At 39.8% G+C, this 12,631-nt stretch overlaps 1 protein-coding gene across 1 annotated transcript; it reads left to right on the forward strand.

Moving 5' to 3' along the window:
- Positions 1-8,939: 8,939 nt before the first annotated feature.
- On the forward strand, positions 8,940-9,875 carry LOC121445886 (olfactory receptor 2AE1-like). Its single transcript, XM_041648053.1, has one exon. It carries the CDS (start codon positions 8,940-8,942, stop codon positions 9,873-9,875), a length of 936 nt encoding a protein of 311 aa, XP_041503987.1.
- Positions 9,876-12,631: the final 2,756 nt, after the last annotated feature.

Raw genomic sequence — 12,631 nt, forward strand, 5'->3', positions numbered from 1 at the left:
TCCAATGGATATATACAAAGACATTTAAAGTATTTAAAATAAAGAGAAAAAATTCTTCACATTTTTCCTGAGAAAGGAAGTGCTCAGTGTGAAGTTGTGTTTCTTGCATCACACTATATAAAGAATCAGTGAAACAAAGAGCTTGTTCTTTGAGAAAATCAACAGATAGACAAACCCTTATCCAAACTAATCAAATGCAGTGAAAGAACATCCAAATTAACAAAATCAGAAATGAAAGGGGGAACATAAAAACAGACACTTAGGAAATTCAGAGAATCATTAGGTCATATTACAAAAACCTGTACTCTACAAAATTGGAAAACATAAATTAAATAGACAATTTTCTAGATAGATACTATATACCATAATCAAATCAAGACCAGGTGAACAATTTAAATAGACCTATAAAGGGCAAGGCAATAGAAGTTGTCATCAAAACCCTCCCAAACAAAAAATCTCAGGGCTGGATGGTTTTATTGCAGAATTCTACTAGAACTTCCAAGAGGAGCTAATACCTATACTCCTCAAAGTTTTCCACATAACAGACACAGAAGGAACATTGCCAAAATCTTTTTTTGTAGTCTACAGTTATCCTGACACCAAAACCACACAAAGACCTAACCAAGAAAGAGAATTACACATCAATCTCATTTATGAATATCGATGCAAAATACTCAATAAAATACTGGCAAACTAAATTCAAGAACACATATCACCATGATCAAGTCAGCTTAATTCCAGAGATGCAGGGCTGGTTCAACATACAAAAAACTATCAATGTAATCTGTCATATAAAGAACCTGAAAGAAAAACCCCATATGATCATTTCAATAGATTCTGAAAAAGCATTTGACAAAACACAACACCCTTCATGATAAAAGGTCTTAGAGAGATCAGGGATACAAGCAACATATCTAAATATAATAAAAGCAATATACAGCAAGCTGATAGCCACCATCAAATAAGATGGAGAGAAACTCAAAGTGATTCCACTAATATTAGGAAAAACACAAGGCTGTGCACTATCTCCATATAGCTTTCATATTGTTCTTGAAGTTTTAGCTATAGCAATAAGACAACAAAGGCAGATCAAGGGGATTTACATTGGATAGGAAGAAGTCAAACTTTCATTATTTGCAGATGATATGATAGTATATATAAGTGACCCCAAAAACTCTACCAGAGAACTCCTACAGCTGAGAAAAACCTTCAGTTATGTTACAGAATGCAAGATCAACTAAAAAAAAATCAGTAACCCTCCTCTACATAAATGTTTAAGAAGCTAAGAGGGAAATCAGAGAAATATCACCTTTCACAATAGCCACAAATAACAAAATACCTTGGGGTAACACTAACCAAGGAAGTGAAAGATCTATTTGACAAGAGCTTTAAGTCTTGAAGAAAGAAATTGAAGAGGATATCAGAAAATGGAAGGATCTCCCATGTTCTTGGATTGGTAGGATCAACTTAGTAAAAATGGCAATGTAGACCCACTGCATACCTGAAACTGGGTGGTGTGTACAGCTCACAGAGGCACTGAGCATGCCTCTACCATGTTGGCCTAGACAGAACCAAAAGACAAAGCAACCTGAGTCCCATCCATGCCACTTAGTATATTAAAAGTGCTCCTGTTCAGAAAATAATTACAGATAAGCAATAAAGACAGATTCAGACAAAAAAACCTCTAAATGGGTCACAGTGTGTTTATAAAATGTACATAGGCTTGAGAGAGAGAGAAGAAAAAGAGTAGAGAAAAAAGTAAAACAAAGTCTTTAAAGAGACAGAGTATGGACAGTCATAGATTAAAGGAGTAAAGAAAAATAAGCCATGTAAAGATGGAGTACACACAAAGAATATGAATTATGTATATTATTGTGTCTCCTTTGAATTTTTTGACTGTGATTGAGCTAAGCACAGAGAGACATTTCATTGTACAGGCTGCTAAGCTAAACCAGCATATATATTTTAAAGGTATCTTGACTTCAAAATTTGGGTCTAAGGATGTGTTGCTTTGGAATAGAGGTTCTGCTTTTGTTTCCAAAAAGGATGAGAACTTGTGAATTCATTCCAGACTAATGTGGTCTGGTGGACCAAGACCCTGAAAAGTCCATGAAGACCCACCAAAATTCAACCAAAACAGGAAGCAGTTTGTAAAGAACTAAGTGCAAATTTCCAAATATTGTTTATAAATGTTTATTTACATTTAAAGGGGGATATGCTATAGAGGTGGATACTTTGCACTGGTATGGGTCTTAGTTCATTGATACAAACTTGAGGTAAATTTCTCATATGTATATTTCTGCTTTTGATCATGATATTGTGTTTTGCAGCTCATTTAAAAATATAACGTATAAATAAGAAATATAGGTTAATAGATAATCATCTATAATAGTCAACCTTGTAGCTCATGCTAGTTTTTTAGGTCTATAGAAATATATTTCAGTTGGATAGGTATTCTTCAAATCTTTCAGAGACCTTCAGAATATGGCATTTAATATGTTTAAGAACTTTGAACTTTTCATGACAATGATACACATCTGCTCCTGGCAGCACCAATCTACTTCAAGAGAAAGATAGACATTGAAGAGGCTCCTTATGGAGTTTGTTAGTCATCTGGGCAAGAAACTTCTTTTGCCTGAACTGCTTGACTAGACTTGTAGGACCCACAGAAAAATGACTGCTGAAGTTGTGTAAAGAAGGTGAGACAGTTCTTTGGAATTCCTGCTTGAGGAATGAGACTGCCAAACGTTCTACAGGACACAGAAAAGTGACTGGCAAGGTGCCAATATAGGTGGAACTGTTTTTAAGATTTCCTGCTTCATGGATAAGTCTGCCAGATACTAAGGGCCAGTAGACTTAAGGTGGGTGCCTGCAACAACACAGAACTTAGGGTGATTGTCAAGGCAGCGAGATGTCTCTGTCAATTCTAGAGTTTTGGAAGTTGTCTACAATGCAATTCTTGTTTACTTAGGTAATATTATATCTTTCTGGAGTCTTTGATGGATCTTAAGAACAGATAGTTATAACTACAGTTTTCCTTAATTATGATAAAAGATAAATTGGATATAAATATTGTAACCATAATTCTTGCTTGATACCTATTTTGTTATATGCAATTTTACTACATTAAAGTTAAAACCTTTCTTTTTATTTAGACAGAAAAGGGGAGGTGATGTTTGCTGTGAATATGTTTTAGTGCCATTGTTTAATAAAGAAGCTGCTTTTGCTCATTGGCTTAACAATATATATATATATATATATATATATATATATATATATAGAGAGAGAGAGAGAGAGAGAGAGAGAGAGAGAGAGAGGGAGAGAGCAGAGTTACTGATAAGCCATGTAGCCAGATGTACTAGATGTACCAGAAACTTGCCAGTAAGCCACAGAAATGGGTTAATTTAGGTTATGAGTTAGCCAAAAATATGCTTAAGCTATTGGCTAAAGAGTACTGCAAATAATATAGTTTCTGAATGATTATTTTGGGTCTAAGCAGCTGGGAATGTATGAGAAGCCTCACAGCAACATAGATATAGTACAGAGGGCCTTTGTCCTGCCTCAAAGCAATGTGCTAGACTTTGTTAACTCTCCATGGGAAGACATACCATCTAATAGGAATGAATGGGGGTGGGTAGGGTAAGGGGAAGGTTGAGGGAACAGGAGAAGGGAAGGGAGTGGGAACTGGGATTAGTATGTAAAATAAGAAAAAACAGTTTGTTTTTTTTTCTTAAAAAATAAAAAACCAATAAAAACATCAGTGTTTCTTCATTGAACTTGTTTCTGTAGATGAGGGTGTACAAGTGTATACAGAGACTGCAGGTGTCTTCCTTAGTCACTTGACACTCAATATTTTTGAGACAGGGTCTTTCATGGAACCAAGAGCTCACTGATTGAGCTGGGCTGGCTTGCTGGCAAGTTGTAGGTGTCCCCTTGCTTTAATTTCTCACCTGTACTTGGGTTTTTAGTACATGCTACTTTTAAATAGGGGCTGGTCAGCAAACAGAGTCTCACCGTCTTTCACTTTACCAATTGAGCCACATCTTCAGTACCCAAATTAGTCTTTAGTAGGAGGAAGAACAGAAATTGTACTGCAAAGAAATTCGAGTAGGTGCAATACTGTGCTGTGGAGGGTCCAGTGGTCTGGGCCTGTCATCTTGGGGAAGTATGGAGTTCCATCAACCAGTGAATGACTCTTATGGAGAGTTAGAGTTAAAAGCCTGTGATAGTCTGGCTGCCTACCACTCTACCTATCCTGTGTAATTAATAGTCACTCAGGATGGAGAACTCTGAGCCTATCTAGTGAACTGAGTGCCTGCCAAAGCTTCTTTTCTCCCATAGGTGATTTACAGTTGAGCAGTGCCTGCAAACACTGAGACTTGCAGGCATAGTAACTGCTTCTCTAGGGTCTTTCAATATAAGATCAGTGCTCCGTTTGTCTCTTAGCACTCTAGGGACACCCTCATTCTTAGATGTTTGCTTAGACTTTGTCATAGTTTTGAATGAACAGAGGCAAGAAAGAGATGTATTCCAAAAACAATTAACCATGACTCTAGAAATGGTTCATCATGGTTAATTGATCCCTAGTTAAAATATTCCTGCATTTTCCCTAGGGTCAACTCTTCCCAGATACATTATTCCCTTGACTCCACAAATAAACTTGAAGTAAATAAAGTCTTAGGCAATGTGCAGAGCACATAATAGTTGCTGTCTAAGATAGGTATTCCCAGGAGAAGTCCAGAATGTAGCTTCTGTGGAAATGCTGCCAATTTAGTGTTGTTATCGTGGCTCAGCTGCCATCATACGTCCTTTGTGCTGGAGAGATTTAATTTCTCCTAGAGGGTTCTCTTCTTTCTTCATGTCTGGCTCACACCAGGCAAAGTAAATTCTGAAGCCTTTAGTGAACTTTTTAGAATCAGAAAGGTACTTCTTGACTGAATCTGCCAAATTCAACCTTAATAACAGAAGTATAGTATCCATTTATATATAATACAGAGAGCTTGAGGAATCCACATAGCAGGGAAAACCAAATCCCAGTTTTTCTTGGCTTGGGGAATATAATGATCGAAACTGTATCGCAGTCCTGGTAATCCCTGTTGCCCAACCTCTTGAGCTGGTATAGAAAGTTGACTGCAGTAGAGGTATGGAGTCAGAGAGAACACTCAGCATGGTTGCACTGCCCAAGTAGCAAGGGTGGCAGAAGTACCATTGTTGAGTCTATCCTGGCAGTAATCTGATAAGGATACAGATATGAGCAAGATTGTCATATTGAATGTGGACACAGGCTGTGAGATTTCTGTTGATCCTGTGGTGCTGCTATTGGGGTAATTAATGCAGTTTCACTAGCAGGTGATGATGTCTAGAGTTAAAGAAGGATGTGTGATGTGCACTAAAGGAAAGGCCTGCTTGGCACAATAGTAGCCAGTGTGTGTGTGTGTGTGTGTGTGTGTGTGTGTGTGTGTGTGTATCATGGTGGTCTCTCCTGATAGCTCCATTGCACAAATGTGCTTGTTCTGACCCCAAATCACTGCTGAGGAAATCCCAGGTATGGTAATGTTGGGCTTGAAGTATCCTGGAACCGTTACTAGTAATTTGATCAGTGTCAGCAATCCCTTAAGTCACAGGGTGTCACTGATAGAGAGCAAGAGGACAGCTTCCTAGAAGCTAAGAAACTAGGACTTTAAAAAGGCAGAAGAAGAATGGGGGAATGCCAGGAACTCTCTAGGGGAATCAAGGAGACAGATAATGGAGTGCTTCTGATATGGGTATCCACTGAGACTGTTGGCAGGACAGAGATGAGGTAAGTGATTGAGAAGTATTTGGCTCAGTATTTATGGGTGTAGACCTCTCAACTGCTGAAGCAATCAGAAATAGCAGGGAGAATTACATTTATGTCTCTAAAATGATTTCATTTCATTTATTTTTTTTAGTTAATTACTTAATTATTTGTGTGTATATGACCTGTCTATGGTATGTGTATGGAGGTCAGAGGGCAGCTTGGAGGATTTATTTCTCTTCTTTCTTCATTTTGCCCCTATGGCTTGAGCTCGAACTGTGAAGCTTGGGCGAAGGTTTCTTCATCAATGAGCCATCTTATTGGACTTAAGGTTCATGTTAATCCCCATAGGAGGAGACTGAAATACTCACATAATGTAATAGCTGTGAATCTGAGACATTGACTTCCCTTGGTCAGCGTATAGCCTAAGAAATAGGAGTCTACACTATTTCAATTATTCTTGGAAGAATGCGTTTAGTTGAGATTTTTGCTTGAAAACAAACAATCTGGAATGTATGATGACCTTGGTAGATCTCTAGTAAGTGTTGTGTGATACTTTTCCTCAGCATCTATTCACCCCAGAATGCAAGAGATGCCAAAGAAAGATTATACTAATGTTCAATTTGGTGAAGCACGTTTATTGGAGTATGGGGCAGTGGCTACTTGCAGGAGCAGGGAGAACCCAAAAGTAGCTTGTATGATACTTTGTGTTCTGTCAAATAAAGCCTGCCTTGAGATCAGAGAGCAGAGCTAGCCATGAGTTAACCATAGAGGGCTGGCAGTAGTGGCACACACCTTTAATTCCGGCACTTGGGAGGAAGAAGATGAAATTTCAGGAGTTCAAGGCCACCTTGGGCTACAAGAGATTAAACCAGTCTAAAAGAGAAATAAGGTCAGACAGGGCTAGCTCACATGTTTTATTCCATTATTGGGATTTACTGCCTTTGATTTCAGCACATGGGAGGCTCACACCTTTAATCCCTGCACTATGGAGGCGGAGACAGATATAGACTAGTGAAGAAAAAATTACCCCCATTAAGTCCAAACATTCACAGAGACAGGAACCTCCACTTGGTCTGAGATTTCATAGGGGTAAGACTTCTTGTAGCTGGCTGCTCTGCTTCTCTGATCTTTCAGCTTTCACCCGTAATATCTGACTCTGAGTTTTTACTAATAAGACTAATTAGATTCACACACCAATAGCTGCATCATAGAACAACCATCCTGACATTCATGATGATTCATGAGAGCTACTGAGTCCTGGAGCTCTCTGCATGCCCTGCAGCCAGTTCCAACAGTACGAGAGTCTCTTTTTAGTAGCATGGCTGGTTAGAGTCTCCTGCCCAGCTGTCGTTTACTTTTTCCACTTTACTTCCCTCAAGACCCTTGTAAGTTTCAACTTTCCAAAACGTGTGAAGTTTATTTACACTCTGTTTCAAGAGCATCTTCCCTCCTTCATGTGTTAGGGAGTGTTTTAGTCAGAAAGACATTTCTGTAAAATAATAGAGAAGGAGAAAAAAGCAAGAAAGATAGTGCACTACTTACAAGACCAACTTAGATTTTTTTTTGAGTTATGCTCACATTGTAGATTAAGTGGCCAATCTTATAAACATTCAGATGAGAACTGTAGAAAGTATAGATAGGAAAGCTTGGGTGATGAATGGTTACAATACTAATTTCTCCTGTCTATGATTCACAATTTGGTGGGCACAAATATATTCAGGAGAGAGATATCTCTTGCTTGTCTTCTGGGGAGTCTGGACAGAGCTGCTTCATTATGATTTATCTTACTACTCATTTGTGTTTCTTTGAAATAGCGGTTCGCAATCTGTGAGTCACAACCAAGAATATTTGGACTGTGACTGAAAAAGCATGGGATAAAACTGGACTCTCTGAGCATGGCAAACAATGAGGGCTGATGAGAACCCAAGGACAATGGCACGGGGTTTTGAACCTACGTAATGTGCTGGCTTTGTGGGAGCCTAGCCAGTTTGGATGTTCACCTTCCTAGAAATGGACGGAGGGGGGAGGACCTAGGACTTACCACAGGGCAGGGAACCCTGACTGCTCTTTGGGCTGGAGAGGGAGGGGGAGAGGAGTGGGGGGAGGGGGAGAAGGGTGGGAGGAGGGGGAGAAGGGTGGGAGGAGGGGGAGGGAAATGGGAGGCTGGGAGGAGGAGGAAATTTGTTTTTTTTTTCTCCTTTTCTCAATAAAAAAAAAGAAAGATCCCACAATAAAAAAAAGAATATTTACATTACAGCTCTCAACCGTAGCAAAATTATAGTTAGTAATTAGCAATGAAAATAATTTTATGTTTAGGGTGTCACCAAATATGAGGAACTGTATCAAAGGGCTGCAGCATTGGGAGGTTGAGAACTACAACTTTAAACTGCACTTGAGGCTACATGAGCACAATATGAAACACAGTGACTCTTCCTTAAAGAACAAAGACTTAATAATCTTTTAGGAAAAGAAGGATGCAAAAAACAGCATCCCCCCCAATTCCACATTCGTGTACTATGTATCTTGATCACACTCAGCCTGATTCCTCCCTCCCACTCACCCATCATGTTTCTTTCCCTCCTTCATGTGCTCTTCCTTCCTTCTGTTTGTATCTTACTCAGTCTGGTCACAGTCCTTGATGGAATGTTGCAGGTGATCCTAACACCAGTGAGTCCAGGAGTGCAGTGGCCATGCTCTGTCCAGAAGACCGCATTCCATAGTATTTCAACCCCATTCATACCCGATAATTCCACACAAGCCTGGGTTTCAACATTGAGTAGTCAGGTTTGTATGGTACCTTGCCTTGTACATAGGGAGATGTCACCTCAGCTCCCATGTTGGGCTTCCTATACAATGTAGATATTCTGGTACTTCACAGTGATAATGACTTTCAAGAGAGATTTGTATGTTTCTCTTTTTAAAATATCACTTGATTATCTAGAGTTGTCGCACAACTAGAAATAGGTAGACATTTCTACAAATTGTCCAAAGGCCCAGTATCATGTCCAATGGATATATACAAAGACATTTAAAGTATTTAAAATAAAGAGAAAAAATTCTTCACATTTTTCCTGAGAAAGGAAGTGCTCATTGTCAAGTTGTGTTTCTTGCATCACACTCCTCTCCTCTCCTGATTCTTTCAGGGGATGAGGAAAGGAACATGTGTGGGTGGAATCAGACCTCCCTGGAAGACTTCATCCTTCAAGGGCTCTTTGATGAGTCCTTCAACCACCTTTGTCTTTTCCTCCTGATCATGCTGGTGTTCCTTACTGCAGTGAGTGGCAACAGCCTCACCATCCTCCTCATCTGTGCTGACCCCCGTCTTCACACACCAATGTACTTCCTGCTCAGCCAGCTGTCCCTCATGGATCTGATGCATGTCTCCACAACCATTCCCAAGATGGCGACCAACTACCTGTCTGGCAAGAAGTCCATCTCGTTTGTGGGCTGTGCCATCCAGCACTTTATGTACCTGTCTCTTGGTGGTGCAGCGTGTATCCTCCTGGCTCTCATGTCTTATGACCGCTATGTTGCCATCTGTCACCCCTTACGCTACACCGTGCTCATGAGCAGAAGAGTGGGAGTGATGATGGCTGTCATGTCATGGTTGAGTGCATCTCTGAACTCCCTAATCCTCACATCCATCTTGATGAGCTTCCCTTTCTGTGGTTCAAGAATCATCCGCCACTTCTACTGTGAACTTCCAGCTGTTTTGAAGTTGGTGTGTGGGGACATCACTCTGTATGAGACAGCAGTGCACATCTGCAGCATTGTCTTTCTTCTCCTCCCCATCATTCTTGTCTCTACATCCTATGGATTCATTCTGCACAGTGTCATGCAGATGCGCTCAGCTGGGAGTAAGAGAAATGCCTTTGCTACCTGCAGCTCTCATCTCATTGTGGTTTCTTTTTATTATGGTGCCAGTATGTTCTCCTATATGAGGCCCAAGTCCCAGCGCACCCCACTGCAAGACAAAGTTGGTTCTCTTTTCTATAGCATCATTACTCCCGCCCTGAATCCCCTTATTTATACTCTCAGGAATAAGGATGTTGCCAAGGCTCTGAAGAGAGTGCTGAAGAGGGACATTGTTGCCTAGGGTATGCAATTGTAGTTGCCAGGAAAAAGTCCTGGGTAGAATATGCCCCTTACATCAGCCAGGGCAAAACACTAAGACTTTTAAGATCCAGATTCCTGATGTTCTTTGAGGAAGATATGAGTGGAGTTTCAGCCTCTAATCTCACTGCTATAATATTTTCCCCAGCATGCCATACCATACATTATGTTTCAGTATGCTGTTTGAGAAGTGGTAGACAATATCAAAGTATCTCTCTAGTGGAGATCATACACAGTGGTAGCTCAGTTGGTGAAGTAATTTTTGTGCAAGTTTGAGCTGTGTCCTACCCCAGACTTTGTGCAATGAGCCAGATATGGTGGTATAAGCTCATAATCCTATTATTGTAGAAGTGGAGACTAGCTGCTGCCATTGGCTCCCAGTAGTCAGCCTGTCTTAATGGGCAGTTTCAGGTCAGGGAAGCTCAAAGAAAGTGGGTATATTCAGAAGAACAACATCCAAGGTTGAGCTCTAGTCTCCACACACACACACACACACACACACACACACACACACACACATATTGAGGGGGATAGAATAGATAGGAATCCCCTGAGAGGTACAGGAACAGACAGACAGACAGACTGATAGAGAATTAAAAAGGTGAAGAAATCACAAAGTCCAGTGGAACTGAAAAAAAAATGACAGGGTAGTGAAGCAAGGGTCTTTTATGTTTATTGTTTTTATTAATTTAAAATAGGTAAACCATGCCAAAAGAGTGTCAGATTGGGTCACTATGTGAGTTTCAATAGGAATGGCCCCCATAGATTCAGGTGTTAGAATGCTTGGCCTATAAGGAGTGAACTAACTGTTAGGAGGTATGACCTTGTTGGAGGAAGAGTTTCACTGTAGGGACTTTGCGGTCTCATATGCTCAAATAATGCCTTGTTTGGGGTCCCTTCACTTCCTGTTGCCTGTGGATCAAGTTGCGGAACTCTTAGCTCTTCTCCAACACCATGTTTGCCTGCATGTCAACTTGTCCTGCCATGACAATAATGGACTAAACATCTGAAAATGTAAGTCACCCCAATTTATTGTTTACTTTTATGAAAGTTACCTCTGTCGTGGTGTTTCTTCACAGCAATAAAAACCCTAACTAAGACACACACATTGCTTGTTACTGAAAGTGTGTAGATTAAAGCAAGTCTTAGAAGAAAGGGTGGAGGTGGCCCGGCAAGATGGTTGAAAATGAAAACATGCTTGCTTCAAACGTGCTGATAATTCACGTTTGATACTCAAAATGCACGTGTTCTGAGGGGGAGAAATGATTCCTGACAGCCGTTTTCTTTCTTTCTTTCTTTTTTTTTTTTTTAGTTTTTCGAGATAGGGTTTCTCTGTAGCTTTGGAGCCTGACTTCCTCATGTATGTCGTAACATTTGTACACACACACACACACACACACACACACACACACACTCACAAAGTAATAAATAAAGAAGAAAGGATAGATGACATGAAAGCCATATTTGTAGACCTTTAAAACTTGTTTTACTCAGTAGACAAGAATCCTAAGAGGGGAGGAGGTGATGGCTCAGTGGGTAAAGAAACTTGCTGTCAAGCTTGGTGACATGATTTCAAGTCCTAGAACACACATGATGGAATGTTGTCCTTCTACTTTTAAATCCAAAATACAGATAAAATCAATAACAACTCATTCTCATAGAAATGAATTCAGAGAGAATGAATAAAATATTTCTTTTTGAGGCAGGGTATCACCATGCTTCTTTGGCTGGTTTGGCACTCACTATGTAGACCAGGTTGGCTTGATCTCAGAGGTCAACTGGCATTTACTTCCAGAATACTGGGATTAAAGGAATGTACCACCATGCTTGACCATGTTTTGAGTGTTCTTAGTAAAAACGTGAATGTATAGATTTTAAAATGTGTGTTAAATCACACAGATGTTAACTGAGTGTCTGTCGTCAGTCAAGTGCTTTCGTTGGTTTCTGTGATTTGTCTTTATAAAATCCCCCCATTCTTTTGGGATGCTTCTGATTTATTTGTTCTGCAACGAAACTGCAACACACCAAATAGGGATATAAAGATCCATTATTTCAAAGACCCCCAAAACCTTTGTATTTTCTGAGGATCCATTTTTTTTTGTATTTTCTTAGGATTGTCTTTTGATTTGGAATCAGATACATTTCTAAGAGAATCTGTCACTCACAAACAGTATAGTATAGGATAAATTCACCTCCCTATGCCTCAGCAATCTTATATAACTAGCTTATAAAATAAATCTTATATATAAAATATAGATGTCTGAGATTCTGTTTGTTTTGGTTCGAATTCAGAACAAGAGACATGAAATCTGAACGTCATCATTGGAGAATGATTTTACTGAAGGGGCATTGGGAATAAGGCAGAGTTGGAGGCAGCTCCATAGAACTAAGCTTTTGTTGGTGATATGGCTCAGATTCTAAATGCTAGCTGAGGAAGCCCAAGGACATGAGTTTGACCCTCCGGAACCAAGGTACAGAAAGGTGTTGTCTGGACTCTTAATACCCTAGTGCAGTGTGTAATTTGTACAGCCACTTTGGAAATCAATCTGATGGTTTCTTGGGAAATTGAAAGTCAATCTACCTCAAAAACCAGATATGCTATTCCTGGGATATACCTAAAGGATCCTCCATCATACCACAAGGGCACTTGCTCAAAACTATGTTAATATCAATCAGCCTTATTCTTAGTAGCCAGCAACTAGAAACAACCTAGATATCCCTCAACTGAAGAACAGACAA

The sequence above is a fragment of the Microtus oregoni genome, unplaced genomic scaffold (assembly GCF_018167655.1).
Source record: "Microtus oregoni isolate MIOR12 unplaced genomic scaffold, Mior012 000003F_ref0000135, whole genome shotgun sequence".
Classification (NCBI taxonomy): Eukaryota; Metazoa; Chordata; class Mammalia; order Rodentia; family Cricetidae; genus Microtus; species Microtus oregoni.

What these genes read in the sequence shown, in the direction of transcription:
- LOC121445886 (XM_041648053.1), top strand. Translation starts at nt 8,940, where the DNA reads ATGTGTGGGTGGAATCAGACCTCCCTGGAAGACTTCATCCTTCAAGGG.